A 14,685-nucleotide genomic window follows, 5' to 3' on the forward strand; every position below is an offset into this window, starting at 1 on the left:
AGTGTGGGATGAGAGGAGGGTTGAGCACCATGCTTTTGACAGCAGGGAGTTGTTAAAATGGCACAACTGCATTGCAAACCCAAATCCCATCCAGCAAGCACGAGTGGGACATATTCAGATTCTTTTCTTTGCATTTGTGTAGCTCCCTGTCACTGCAGCCCTGAGCGTTTTGGGAGCTGGCTGTGCAACCATACAGAGGTGTGAAAAGCTTCAGTGTCTTTGGTTGATCTGAGAATACTGTGTTGAAGTGACATGCTAAAAGCATCAGCAGCAGTGACACACTGAGATGTGCTTGGGGATTATTCGCTGCATCAGATAAAGATCTGATGTGCTCTGTTTCTGATTCAGGAGCCAGTGGGATGTGAACGTGGCACTCTCGCCCACTTTACCATTCATCATTTTCAAAGACAGAGTAGAAAAAGTCTGCCCTGTGGGGACTTCATTAGGAATTTTGACTAGGTTGAGATTTGCTTTGCAGTTTGAATGTGCATAGGCTGATTTGGTGATGTGCAGTAACGTGGTTCATTTGTGTTGCATTCAAAAAGCTTAAGAATTAAAGCTTGTTATAGTGCAAATCCATATTTCCCCTCTCTATAGAGCCCTTTTGTTTCTTTTTCATTCCTTTTATACTGGCAGATATCTGCTGCTACTTTTGATTTGAAGATAAGGTTTTATATTTGTGTTCCACAGGCTGCTGCTGAGGTAAAACTTGTGTTCTGGTGCGGATGCTACATACTTTTGGGGTCTGTCCCAGGCTGTGCATCTTTAATTTGCTAAACTTTGCTCTTCAAATTTAACACATTTATAGAGGCAACTGTGACTCGAGAAATTTTGACTTGACTCTATTATGGTTGAAATACCATGGCCTTCAGTGGAATCAGGATTGGACCTGCTCCTGTAAAACCACCAATTAGTTTTATGGTTGTGTCAGCAGATCTCAATCAAGATAAGAGCTGTATTGTATTCATCATTTTAAAAACCTAAATCTAGACAGGGTTCCTGCCTATGAGAGTCTGCAATCTAGAGACAGTCTTCTAACATGTAATCTTACTTTTTCATAACAAGGGGGATTTTGGCCTGCTGATGCCTTTGTCAGGACAGCATATACTGTATAATCTGAACTCAGGACAGGAAAGTTATTGGCAAAGATTTCAGGAAAACCTTTTGATTCATTTTAGAATGTACAAATGTTGTAAAGTTTAAACAAAATAGGAATTTTTAAAAAAAACTTTAAAAATCTGAATTATTTGGAAGATCCATGTTTGCAGGTACCCAGGAGACCAACAGCCTGGTCTTTGAGCTCTTCAGTCACTAGTTCTGTTGAAGTTGTTATTATATATCTTTTGGGTTTTTGCAGACAGAATGACAATGTCTTTCATCAAAGCTGAAATTAACTGCATGACTAAAGTTTTAGCCATTGAAAGACAGGCCCACCGGTGTGCATGTGAGGAGTAGGGGTCTCGTGGAGCAGCAGAGCCACCTGATTTCCTTTAGTGTTTCCCAAAGGCTGGGTCAGCCATATCACTGACAACATAAGTCATGGCATAGCAACACCAAAGATGTGTGGATTTTCTGAGAAATATTAAGGAAATACTTTTTATTCTACTCAGAAAGTGAGATACTAAAAATTGTATATCTAAATCCATGACATTATGGTGGGATTGCCACTGGGAAAAGAATGGGGGAAGTGTCCAAAAAGTCATCCCTGGAGAGACTGCTTATGAGAAGTGTGACAAGGTATTTCAAAGCCAGTGTGCACATGCACATTATTTACATGCTCTTAAATTGAGTTACTTTAGCAGAAGAGGAAACGTGACATCTTTCCTTCAGCAGCCGCTGTTTGTAATGCTGGCCTTCCTTCCTGTCCAAAAAAGGTGGCAAATTAAAACAGCCTCATTTTTAAACAATTTAAACTGAATATGCAATTGAGTCCTGCTAGGTAAAGATCGTAGTGTGCCAATCCTTTGCTGTAGTGCCCACCAAAGCACTGTAGTTTTTAAAATTTCTGTCAAACTTGCTGGTTTCCAAGACTTTAGTGGACATGCGGCATTTCAGTGAGGATCTTTCCAAAACGTGATAGCTTATGATGCTGTGTTTGTTTGATGACCAGAATGTCATCCAGAATGACAATGTGATCAGTAATGTCCTTGTCCTCTGAGCTAGTACCTAGCTAGTAGCTTTGCAAGAAATCAATACCAAAATTTAGAGACAGCCTTTTGTTCATCAGTCCTTGACCAAATCATCTTGCTGAAAGAATAAAACATTAATTACTTTTATAATATACATTTACATCACTACATATGTATAATGATTATTTGGTCCCCACGGCAAAGTGTTTTATGAAGGGTCCTGAGCACTCTGCACATCTTTTTCTGATGGCACCTTGTAGCTGACAGATAATGTACTTCTTTAATGATGGATAAATCCATTTTGTGGGGTATTCACTGAATGTAGAGACTCATGCAGATTAAGTACTTTTTATCTCTCACTTTAAAATATATTTCAGCATGTGAGTTTAGCACGCTTAAGCAGCACATTCTTCTAAAGGGGGTCTATCTTTCCTTTAAACCTGTGTTCTGTGCTTAGAGAACCACAAAACAAGGGAAGAAAAACACTTTGTTCCATCTAAGCTGGATTTAAGGAAAGCAGGTTTTATTTAAAAATCTCCATCCAGTTAAAACCTTAACTGGTACTCAGGCTAAAGATTGTGTGTAGCTGTAGAGTAGCAGCCCTGGTTTGACATACAGGTTGTCTTTTGATAGAAGAGAATTTGTGGAGTGGGGAGCCGGGGGAGGTCAAGTTACAGCTTTCAGTAAATCTGAGCATGCCTGAAATGGTTCTTTTAGTGTCTTAAAATATTTTCTGCCTTTTTATCATTGCAAGGCTGATCCACATTCCATTTAAGCTGATGGGAACTCTTCTCCCATCTTCCTTAAAAATTGGCTCTGGCCCCTGTATCAGATTGCATACCACCTTGCTTTCTGATTCCTGGAAGGGTTCAGCCAAGCGTTATGAATTAGATGCTTTGATAACATTGATGACTGCAGCTCTTTATTGTGCCAAGAGAATAAAAAATAAAATAGAGGTCAGAAATGTGACTAGTAAATGACACAGTGTGGGCCTGGTCCTGCTGGCGTGGAAGGGAGGGGAACAGACCTGCTTGTTTATTTGTTTTCTAAGAGTTGACTTTGTCCTGGTCCTGTTCCCTGTTGTGGTGTCAGGAAGGAAGCTTGTCAGCTTCCAGAGAAAAGACACTGTGACAGCTTATGTGGCCTGAGATCTGTCCCTGGAGTTTTGTCATGACTTCCAACAGCATCATGAGCAGATCCTGGGTGTTTAGGTGAAAATGAGTTTTCACCTCATGCACTTGGCTGAGCAGCTATAAACCGAGCCTTTATGAACATGAAGCATGGCTGTTGATGGGCAGCCTACGCTGGCAGATGAGAGCTCAGGCACAGTGGGGTTGCCCATCCCATAATGATTTCATGTCCAGGGAGGGCATGCTTAAAGCTTGACAGATGCTGCAAACTTGAAACCTCAAAGGAGAGGATATCAGTAAAACCAAGAGCTGTGGAGCTGGCAGTGGCAAAAATGGGTGGAGGCCTAATTGGCATCTCACCCTCATGTCAGAAGAGCTCTTTAAACAGCCCTGGGACAGCATAGTGCTGTATGCCAGTCTGGTCCCTCCAGAGAAGGTCCAGATAGCGTGGAGAGCAAGGGAGTGGGAGAAGAGCAGCAGCGGGGCAAAGGGGTGAAGCACTGAAATCCCTCCTGCACTGACAGTGTCCCGGGATTTTACTGTTGATACTGGAGTCTGCTTGCTTTGTTCAGGAGGCTCTGCTTTTCTGCTGTCTGCATCAGGATGTGGAAGTACCACAGTGTCTGTATCTACGTATGTATTGTGGCTTTTGGCAATCATGATCCCAAGGGGGTCAAGTTCTGCTGGGTCTTGGGATCTTTACAAGCTTTTTGTATGAAAGATACTAATCTTTAAACACCATCATAACTGCTCCATGGCAGCAGCACAGAACTGTTACACTTGATTTTTATTTTGTAAGTGGCTATTGATGTATAATAAAAACTTTATACAAATTAACTAAGAGGTTTAGGGGAAGAAAGTAAGATGAATACCGCATGTACTCTGTGAGAGTACAAGGTGACCTCAGGTAGGGAGAATGCAATTGCCTAACTGTGGTTTTGCCAGGACACCTTGCCTGATTTCCCTCATCTAATTTCACGTGCTGTGAAATATGAAATTTGTATGAGTGGCAGCATTGGTGCCTGTTTGCTTGTCTCTCCTCCGGCCTTGAAGGGTTTCCTGCTGTCTGTCAAAAAGGCTTTTGGAGAACTACTGACACAAACACAAAAAACCAGTCAGCTAGTCCTCTTGGCAGACCCTTTTTTCCTCCATATATTTTTCATGTTTTGTCAAATTATCAAACAAAGCATTCTGAAAAGACTCTGCTCGGAGAAACTCATCAAAGAAAGCTCTGTGACACTTACCAAGTCAGACACACAGTGTACAGGGCTTGACTCACACTGTGGTCTCATTTGGAAAAGAAAGTGGTGCTGCTTGGACACTGGTATTTGGCTTCTCATTGTGGCTGGAGGTGGTTCACCCAGCCAGAGACTAACAGGCTTAGCATGAGAGTACAGAAAACACCACAGCAAATGCTAAACTAGACCTTTATTTATGACAGCTCTGGATGAGTGTTAATTATTAGCTGAACATAGTCTGTTCTAGAGGCTGTTTGCATTACAGCATGGGAAGGGCCAATGGCATGTAAAATGTGTGTGTTGGTAGGCAGAACAGCAAAGCAAACTGCTTCAGAAGAGAACAGGGCTTTTCTTTGTTTCTCTTCACTATATATGCAGTTTTTAGTAATGCCATGTAGCCATAATGAGGGATTTGCATGAAATTATTTAGGAGATTATATATTTAAACAAGATTTTTATTAAGACAGGGTAGATTAACAAGGTATTAGTGTGCAGCAGGTATATAGGAAGTGCTGACTACATCAAATATATCTCTTGTTAATGGTTGTTTGGACTTCTGGATTAGGTGTTTTCCTGTTTCTATTGAATCAGTGTAGCAGTTTGCAAAAGGGAAAACTGTACATGGCATAAAACAGAATAGTTTACTTGGCATGAAAGGTATTTGTTGTGATTTTAGGAATGATGGTCTGAAGAGGGTTTCTTTTGGCGGGTTTCGAAATAAAATGGAGTTTTAGCTCCATAGGGTTATTTAAAAGAAAGAAGGAGTATTGATATGTTTTATACAGGACCCTGTACTGTTCTTTCAGCTACCAAGCAGCACAAATGTCTTACATTCTTTAGAGTCATGAAACCATTCTCTGAGCAGTGTACATGTGTTTTATTTTTCTACTTATTTACAGTTAACTACTTCACATGGATAGCTATTCTAAAACAAGCTAGCAAAATTTTCGTTGTGATGGCTGTAACTATGCATTTTATTAATTTAGAATCTGACTTTTAATCAATCAGCCTGGAAATAGGATAACATAATTATTTTCCTCCCTTGTTAGATGGTGGAGAATGTAGAAAGGGAAAGGGGTCCTGGGCTTGCTATCACCGACCAGGCATTAGCAGATTTCTGAATTAAATATGTCTCAGAGTTTTGTCTTTGCGGTATGCGCATTTTTGTACAATTCAATTATTTGAACATTCTGAGCTAAATAACAGGGTAAAAAAACAAACAGGTGAAGTGTAGAAATGTAGCAAAATGAAAATCAATCACTTTGTGGTTGAATACTCTATGAACAGTCCTCACAGAAAACAAGTGGAATGCAGTGCAACATCTGATTTATATAATTTTGAGGTCACCTCCTTATTTGGCCCTGAATTAAATGATTTCAACAAGGCAGGCAGCCTCCCCTTTCACAGGAATGCAGGTTACTTTCCATAGCTGTTCCAGTTGGGTATGTTTGGTATTTGTGTCAGCTTTCGACAAAGATGTCCAGCAACTTTAATTATGGTGCAAGGAAATATTTGCACTGGACAACTGATAGAGAAATCAGTTGCTAGAATAAAAGCTGTATTGTAGGGCTAAATCTTGCTCTTCAAATGTACATAGAGGGACTTTCTAAAAGTCAAAGCCAGAAGGAGAAATGTGGTCAGGAAACACCATATCCTTTCTATACTGGGAGAGTTGGTTTTCAGCAAGAGTTTCCCATCCTAAGATGGTGAGACAAGAGGGTGGTGTTGGCAGGATGGCTCAGCCTCACCCCTGTGTTATGCTCATTTCTGGCTTGAATAATGACATGCATACTTAAATGTGACTGTAAGGTAGTAATGTTACATAGGGCTGTGGTGGTACCTGGTTTAGGAGTAGACTTGGCAGTGTTAGTTTAATGGTTGGACCCAAGGATCTTAAAGGTCTTTTCCAACCCAAAGGATTCTGTGATTCTACATAAATTACTATCCTGGTGTATGCCGATTTCTGTCTCTCTTGGTACTAGATGAGACATTATTGTAAGGATCTCCCAGGGCATGGGGAGAAGGATGATATGGGATTTTAGTGTCCCACATTACTTACAGGATCTGATCCAGAGTCACCAACACTGATTTACTCCAGTGGTGTCTGACCACAACCAGAATTTCTAGGTCTCCTAGAAGGAAAAGGTTTGAATGTATAAAGAAATTATTTCATTTCATTTCTTTGAAAGGGTGATTGTTAATGTCCCTACCCATCTGGTCCCACATCCTGATTGCTCTGTCAAGTTCACGTTGAAGTATTTTCATCATGTTTATATGTGAATTTCAGAGAATTTTGAAGAAGGACAAAGGAGATGTAGCTGTCTTGTAAGTGAATAGAGAGCTAAAACAGGATAAGCTTGTAAAATGAAGATTGAATTTGTGAGCTTGAAATCCATTTAACTCATCCAGAGCGCAGTACAATGCAAACCACCTGATTCAGGGTCCAGTTATGTGCGCCACAGCACTGCCATGATCCACCAAACCTGCCAGATAAAGAGAGGCTATTTTAACGTTTCTCCTTCAGGGCATGGGGAAGTACTGTTCTTGCAAAGATAGAAATTTATGATGATGCTAAAAAAAAATGCAGATGAAGTGAATAATTAATGAATTCACGACAGGACTGAAATATCTTCCTAAAATGCTTCTATTTTTAGCAGGGAGTTCTGCAGTGCTTTTCATGTGATCCTATTGCCTTCTGAGAGCAGGAAAACAATTTAAATTAGTTTCTCTTTCCCCATGGACCTATACAGACCCAGTATATAATACCCCTTGGCATCTGCTTCTGCCTTAAAACAAACACAGATGATTTTAAACCTCATGAAAATAAAACACTAATGAAATCTATACTTAATCTTCACTGCAGCTGAATACCTTTTATAATAGTTTGTACTTTTGAGGCTATACAAGGGGAATACTGCAATGGGTGTAACTGGCAGCTGCTGCTGGTCTGGTAATGCTCAATGTGGCTGCGGATTTGAGCTGGCAAAGGACATGGAGGCAATTACCAAGAGGAGGTTGCAGGGTATGGCCCATAGATAAGGTTTTAATGTGAACAGGTTTGTGCTTCTTTTGCCTATAACCTGAAGAGAGTATTGCTGTTTGAACTACTTTAAACTAAAAATGTCATAGTCAGAAATGCCTCTAAAATAAGCTGTCATATCCTCAAAGGGATACGGTCACTGCCATAGTGAATTTTCAGGTGTTTAACACGTGAAACCTGGTCCTGTCTGGGATTTCTCCTTCCTGAGTGGTAATGAGATACCCAGTGCCCATTAAAGGGGAAGTCAGTAGCAGCTTACTTGCTGCCTTTCTTGCCTACTGGAGTTGCCAGAGATTTAATTTAGAAGAAACCTCCAAATCCCAAACCTTTAGGAGTTAGGGAGGGCCTGAGGAGGGCTCTGTCTTTGCAGCTCAATTCCCAGTTTGTACAGGTGCAGAGGGGCGCTGGCTTCTTTTCCCCATTTGCATGGGGTTTGTTTCCCCCACTGGGGGGCTTCTGTAAGGTGTGTGGGGTGCTCCTTGGACCTGGCTGCTTCCCAGTCCTGATGGGCTGCAGAGCTCTGCCCTGGGAGCAGAGTGCTTGCCACACAACACAGCAGTGAAATATCTGGGCCGAAGCACATTGGTTTGGGAAAGGGTTGTGAGCTGAGTCTCAAGCAGCAGAGGTGGCCCCAAAGGCACCTGCAGCCTCAGGGCAAGCTGCAGGCTTTGGTGATGGTGGACCTTGGGAAGCTCCTGAGTTAAGTCATGGAGGGTGGTTTCTTAGGGGTGCTTGAGCTGTGGGACCTTAGCTGTGTTCAGGCACAGTTTTATAGCTTAGGTGCCATACATACTTTGCTGCATCTGGGCCTTGGTCTCAGTTTTCCCTTCTCTGTACATCTATATAAAAGGACTGTTTTAAGATTTAATGTCTGTAAAACACATGCATTGTATGGAGCTTTGTAATAATTATAAATTGATCCTCAGCTGGAAGCTGGGTGTGATTAATGTGAGTGCTATTGAAATGAAAACTTGTTATGAAAAAATATACTGAATTATCACTATTTTTTTTCTTGTGCCAGGTGAAAAGACTATTTTCAGGCTTATTTTCCCCAGCTTTCTATCAGCTCTCCCATGCTAGAGCTCTTCTTTCCAGTGTTTTTGCTCAGTCATTTGTGCGAGTCCTTCCTAAAATGAATCTGATTATCAGGTGGCTGCATTTTAAGCACTCTATTAAGCAATTTTTAAAAAACAATTTTAAGCAATCTATTTAGACGAAAAGGATGTAGAAGGCAACACAGACTGAAGAAGTGGGTGTGCTGGAAGGAACAGGAAGGAGTGGGATTCTGTGGTGGCAGGGGGATCTGATGAATGGTTGATGTCCTCAGTGGGTCCCGTCAGTAGGGCAGGACACAAGGACAACCCTGGCAGTGCAAGCCTGGAGGGCTTTTCCTCAGGGCTTCATGTCAGCACACGGTGTTCATGTCCCTGTTTGAAGCTCTCTTGGGTTGTGACTTTGTGATACAAATAATAAATCAAATGAAGGGTAGCAGATTGTATGTTTTTAAATTAAAGAAATGCATTGAGTTTCATTGACTGCAATGAAAAGATACAGAGACTTTAAGACTGTAAATTTTATTGCAGCCCTGCAAACTGGTTCTGGTTTCCTTTATTTAGATCTGTTTGTTTGAATGCCTGCACTCATGATTGAAAAAATTAGTTATAGAAGTCCAGTAAGGTCTTGTGAGCTGCTTGGGAACAATCAGAAATAAAAAGTATCTGTTTTCAGCTTTGTTGCTGCTGTTTTGATTTGGGCAATGAGGCTTTGGGGAAAATAATTTTTCTTCACATAGGGTTATCCACCCTTGTGACTGCCTCCTGAAATACCCAGCAGTACAGTTTACATAGCTAAAACTGTTTACATAGCTAAAACTGGAAGTATTGAAATAGTTAATTCTGTAATTTAGCAAGGAGGTACCAGTTTCAAGCCATTAAAAAAGTAATTCTTTAATAAAAAGTAGCTTATTTTAGTGGCTATCTCCTTACTGCTCTTTCTTTTCTTTCCACAGGAAAAATTAACCCAGGAGTGTGTATTCAGAGAGCAATTTGAAGAAAACTGGTATAACACATATTCATCAAATCTATATAAACATGTGGACACTGGAAGACGATACTACGTTGCGTTAAATAAAGATGGGACTCCAAGAGAAGGGACTAGGACTAAACGGCATCAAAAATTTACACATTTTTTACCTAGACCAGTGGACCCTGAGAAAGTACCGGAACTATATAAGGATATTTTAAGCCAAAGTTGACAAAGACAATTCACTTGAGCCCTTAAAAAGTAACCACTATAAAGGTTTCATGCGGTGGGTTCTTATTGATTAGCTGTGTCATCACATCAGCTCCACTGTTGCCAAACTTTGTCGCATGCATAATGTATGATGGAGGCTTGGATGGAACATGCTGATTTTGTTCTGCACTTAAAGGTTTGTCCTCCTGGAGGAGAGCCTATGCCCACTCGCTTGATTTAGTACGAGAGGGAGCGCGAGAGAGTGAGTGCGAGAGAGAGAGAGAAAGGGAGAGGATGAATGGGAGTGAGAGCGCGAGAGAGAGGAACCAAGGGGAGGAGGAGGGTGAGGAGGAGGAGGAGGAAGGCCTGATGCATGCTGGGGAATAGACACGCTTTTAAATTTTTGATCAGTTGTACTTCGTCATATATCAGCATAGCTGCCATACTTCGATTCATCAGGATTTTTGGCTGGTGGCCTGCTCAAGTGTACGCTGCATTTACAAAGGCATGGAGGGTGCAGTCTTACTTAAACAAGAGACTTTTCAGTTAATCGCTCTCTGGGTCTCACCCCACTGAGTTTAAAGCAAAGACCTCTTAGTAAAAAAAAATAAAAATAAAAAGTTAAATTTATTTATAGAAATTCCAAAGGCAACATTTTATTTATTTTATATATTTATTTATTATATAGAGTTTATTTTTAATGAAATATGTACAGGCCAGATAGGCATTTTGGAAGCTTTAGGCTCTGTAAGCATTAAAATGGCAAAGGCCACTATGAACCTGTGGTAAATTCATGCAAGTAAATATAAAGGTGCATGGATAAAAAAAAAAGCCAACAATAAAAAGGTAATAATAATAATAAATTCTAGTGACCCTCATGTACTAAAGGCGACAATCTCTTTTGTGCCCGTATTATTGTACAAGTATGCACACCACTCATGACACTGAATCCTCACTCTTCTGACTGCTTGTTTCATAGCTTACCCCAGAGGATTAAAGAGAAAACTGGGTCTTCAACTTTTTTTTATGTGTCTGTAATATTTCCTCTCTGATAAAGTGACTTCTTACATCATTGTAAATTTCACAGCTGTGGAAAATATAGGGGTTGGAATATATTCTACTTGTTAAAACCTATTGCAGATTATACCAAAGCTAAATGATGAGTATGCTATTATTTTTTTTTCCTAAAGAGAATGCCAGAAACAACATAAGTAACACCAACAACAATTATACTAATTTTAACAAAGAACACATAAATATTTCAGAGGGCAAGAACCAGGTTAACAGGATCACTCTTGTAAACATGTTTATTTGTGCACTTGACTATCTACTATGAAATTATACAAGTTCCATAGGGGTCATTGTAATATCTTTTATGGAAAATTGCTTTCAGTGTGAACTGTCATAATACATGATATTAGCACCCTTCCTAAAGTAAAACTTGCAAAATGAAACTAATAAATCTCTATCAATAATGACAATGAGGGGGACAGTATTAGACTTATTTTTATTGTTTTCCCTAAAGTATGTTCAAATATTCATGAACCCCAAGGTGAGGAAACAGTATCTAATACTTAAGGGTATGTAGCATTTTATGATAAGCACACAAACATATTGATTAGCAGTTACCATTTGGAAATTAACCCTCAGGAACAGGCGTTTTTTTCCCTAATACTCTGAAGAAACAAAAAAAAGGAGAAAAAAAATCATGTTAAGGTCCATATGACAAATGCATTTTGTAGTTGTTTTATCCCTTAGGATTTGAATGCAGTGCCATTAAGTTGAGTGTAGCCTTCGCCACTGGATATGTTGGGAGCAGGGCTGGTCCTGACACCCTGGCTGTCTTCAAACGCATGGGGGCTGAGCGCAGATGTGCTTTGGAGGAGAGATGTAAAAGGTTGTAGCCTACTTGTAATTAAGAAATTTTTGAGCTAAAGCACTCTTGTTCCTCTGATTTATATTATTTGAAACTTAATTCTGTTCTGGAATAACCTCTGGCTCGGTGTCCTGAACAAATGTTCCCTTTCTGTACTGAAGCAGGTAGGAGGAGCCATGTCTCAACTGGCAGTATCAGTAATCTTAAATGGAACATGGCATTTTGTTGTAATTGTTTATGAATGATAAAATACATAAATTACATTAGTTGATTTGAAGGATACTTGTCTAGGGACTGTTATTGCCTGGGAATTTACAGCCTTGAGCTGCAGCCCACGCATTTGTCTCCCACCCTTTGGGGCTGCTGAGGGTCAGTCGGGTGCCGGATCATTTGTGTGGGCGAGGCAAAGACCGTAGGGGAAGAAAAGGTGCTTCTGAGCAGGACTAGGGCTCATTGCTCTGTGTTAAAGGGATCAACCCCACCACGAGGAGGGGAAGTTACAACTCTCTCCTGTTTCAGTAAATCTGACATACACCAGGAAATTATTTGCAAAGGTTAAAATTACTGTGAGTCGAGGCCGCAATACTAGGCCACAGTTAAAGTCTTAATGTTAAATTGACTTGGGTTTTTAGTCATAGGCTAATCATTATTACTAGTTAACACGTTTCATTTAATTTATTTTTTTTTTTGTATTTTTCTAAAGAAAGGATTAAACTTGAGAAAAATGTTATGAGTTTATGGCAGTCCTTATAAATAAACTGTAACCGATTTACTCGAATAACCCGTAATGGTGTGTAAATACTGACTTTATGTAAATATAGAAACATGTAATTTAACTTAGGCATTATTGCAAGACTGGAAGGCTCAGGAGCTGGCAGTTTGCCACTCCCTGCAGGTTCACTGGGTCAAATTTGGCCTGTTTCGGGTAGTGAACAACAGATTCTGTTCAGTCCCTTGTGTAAAATGAGCTATTTCTGTTTGTTTTCTGGCGGGGGATGGGCAAAACCATCGTCACCTGGGTGCTGCTTAGCTCCTTTGCCAAGGCGTGAAGTGGTACGGATGCCCTCCTGCTCCTTATGTGATCCTGCTAAAACAGGGCTGCAGAGAGCTGACACGGCAAAGCAGTGAGGCTTGCCTGCCTCTCCTCCTGTGCTGTGGACAAACAGAAGTCTTCATTTTCTTGTGCTGTCCATCTGGCACCTTTCTCGAGCACTAAAATTCACTCGAAGACAAACCTGAGGGAAAAAGAAAAGAACAACTGGTGTTATTTACTTGATATTCTGTAATGGTGTGTAAATACATACAGAATTCTGTAATTTGTATAAATATATTGCTATAGAATTTTGAAAATTGGTATTATTTGCTTGATGTCCCTTCAGAGCATTTTCTTATAACTGTGCACATGTGTAATAATGGGATGGCAAAGAGATGTCCTTGCTTATTCCTAGAAAGGATGTGAGAATATTCCAGGAAGCCAAAAATCATCAGTATTTTCTATGCCTTTTTGCTAATTTGGAAAAAAGCAGGGAAATGTCTTTTTGGCAAAAATTGTATTAGCATTTCACCTGAAGCAGACCTCTCTGGGCAAGAAGCACAGCCCAAAAGATGATGGAGATCCAGACCAGTGTTAGAGTATGGGCTGGTTTGGAGCTGCATTCGGTAATGTGTAAGGCAGCACTCCCAAATGTAAGTGGGGTGAATGAAACCTGGCAGAACTGGGCAGTGCAAAGAGAAAAATCCTAGGAAAATTGCCTTAAGTTACTACCAGTCAGTGCAGGACTCAAACTGCCTGCCAACTGGATGGGAAAAAAGAAGTGAGTCTTTCATAAATGACAGGGTAGAAGATGTGGAGGCTGCAGATGCGACTCTGGCCTTAAAAATCAAGCATTTCTGTCGTCCCCCTGAAAATAAGATAAGTGTGAGTTTAATAAATATACAAATAGGAGGGAGCTGAAGACATGCTTCCGAGGCAGTTTCTTTGTATACAGAATATGACAGGAGGTAAAAGAAGATGCTTCTGTAGCTTGTCTTTCACAGTCACTAGCTTATACTCTGCTCTGCTTCTTGTATCAAGTAAAGAAGTGACTGTAAGGTCCAGCTCTGTTACTCATGATTATAGGAGTAGAAGCGGATGGGCTGTGAGCCACACTGAATACCTTTCCACGTGAGCTCCTGTCCCAGCTAGTGAATTCTTACAAGGTCCCCATGAGATACACTAGCAAACCTCGAGATATGACCAGGCTCCTTACAACTGCAGTTTGTTTTGTAAAAATTGAGAGGTTCCAGAGTCTTTGAAATTTTGATGAAAATCTTGGAAACTCAGCCCCCTACTCATGTAGCTGTATAAGTGCAGGCAGCTGTATTTGTAGGTAATCTGTGAAAAGAAGTAACCAACAACGTCATCCTCAATATTTTATTCCACATGGCCCATCGTTTACTGATCTGAGAATAAAACCAGAAGACTTCTGTTTTCCAAAATTTTATCTCTGTTCTTATACTGTTAGAGCTCTCCATCGATTGTTCACAAGGCAGTTCTGTCCTGCCTTGATGTTATCTTTCACCTTACCATAACACTACAAGGTGGTTTTGCTCTCCTGGCCCCAAGGAAGTACCAGTAATAAAAACTCATCTCCTCCTGTCAAGAAGCTGCAACAGCCTGCCCTAGAGTTGGTTCCTGAACACTTTGGCCTTGTGAAGTGTGCAGGCCACAGATAACTGGCACCTTAAATTTAGGTCTCAAAAAATGTATCCATCAAGGATAAGAAAGACAACTAGTGATTATAAACAAAAAATGCTATTGCACAAGGTGTCTTGCCAGCTCAGATGCCAGAAGTTTGAAAGCAGAAAATTGATGTTCTGGTAATTTTAAGTGAGAATAATAATCAAATTCCACCTGCAAAGTCATTTATAAAATCCAGTCTTTCTGCTTTTTTCCTCTCACGGTTTTATATCTTTAATAACTTGTGTGAGTGTTTTCTTCTACCCAATAATATTGAAAAAGAGTCTTCTATTTTTCATTCATGATTTCTGAAGTCCAGCT

General features: G+C 40.3%; 1 protein-coding gene across 1 annotated transcript in view; it reads left to right on the forward strand.

Annotated features, from left to right (window-relative positions):
* FGF9 (fibroblast growth factor 9) overlaps positions 1 to 12,995 on the forward strand; it is a 29,859-nt gene extending 16,864 nt beyond the window's left edge. Inside the window, exon 3 of the mRNA XM_010400510.4 lies at positions 9,546 to 12,995. Coding sequence (XP_010398812.1) covers positions 9,546 to 9,791 — 246 coding nt within the window. The 3' untranslated portion in view covers positions 9,792 to 12,995. The remainder of the gene's footprint in view (positions 1 to 9,545) is intronic.
* Positions 12,996 to 14,685: the final 1,690 nt, after the last annotated feature.

Source organism: Corvus cornix, chromosome 1 (assembly GCF_000738735.6).
Source record: "Corvus cornix cornix isolate S_Up_H32 chromosome 1, ASM73873v5, whole genome shotgun sequence".
NCBI lineage: Eukaryota > Metazoa > Chordata > Aves > Passeriformes > Corvidae > Corvus > Corvus cornix.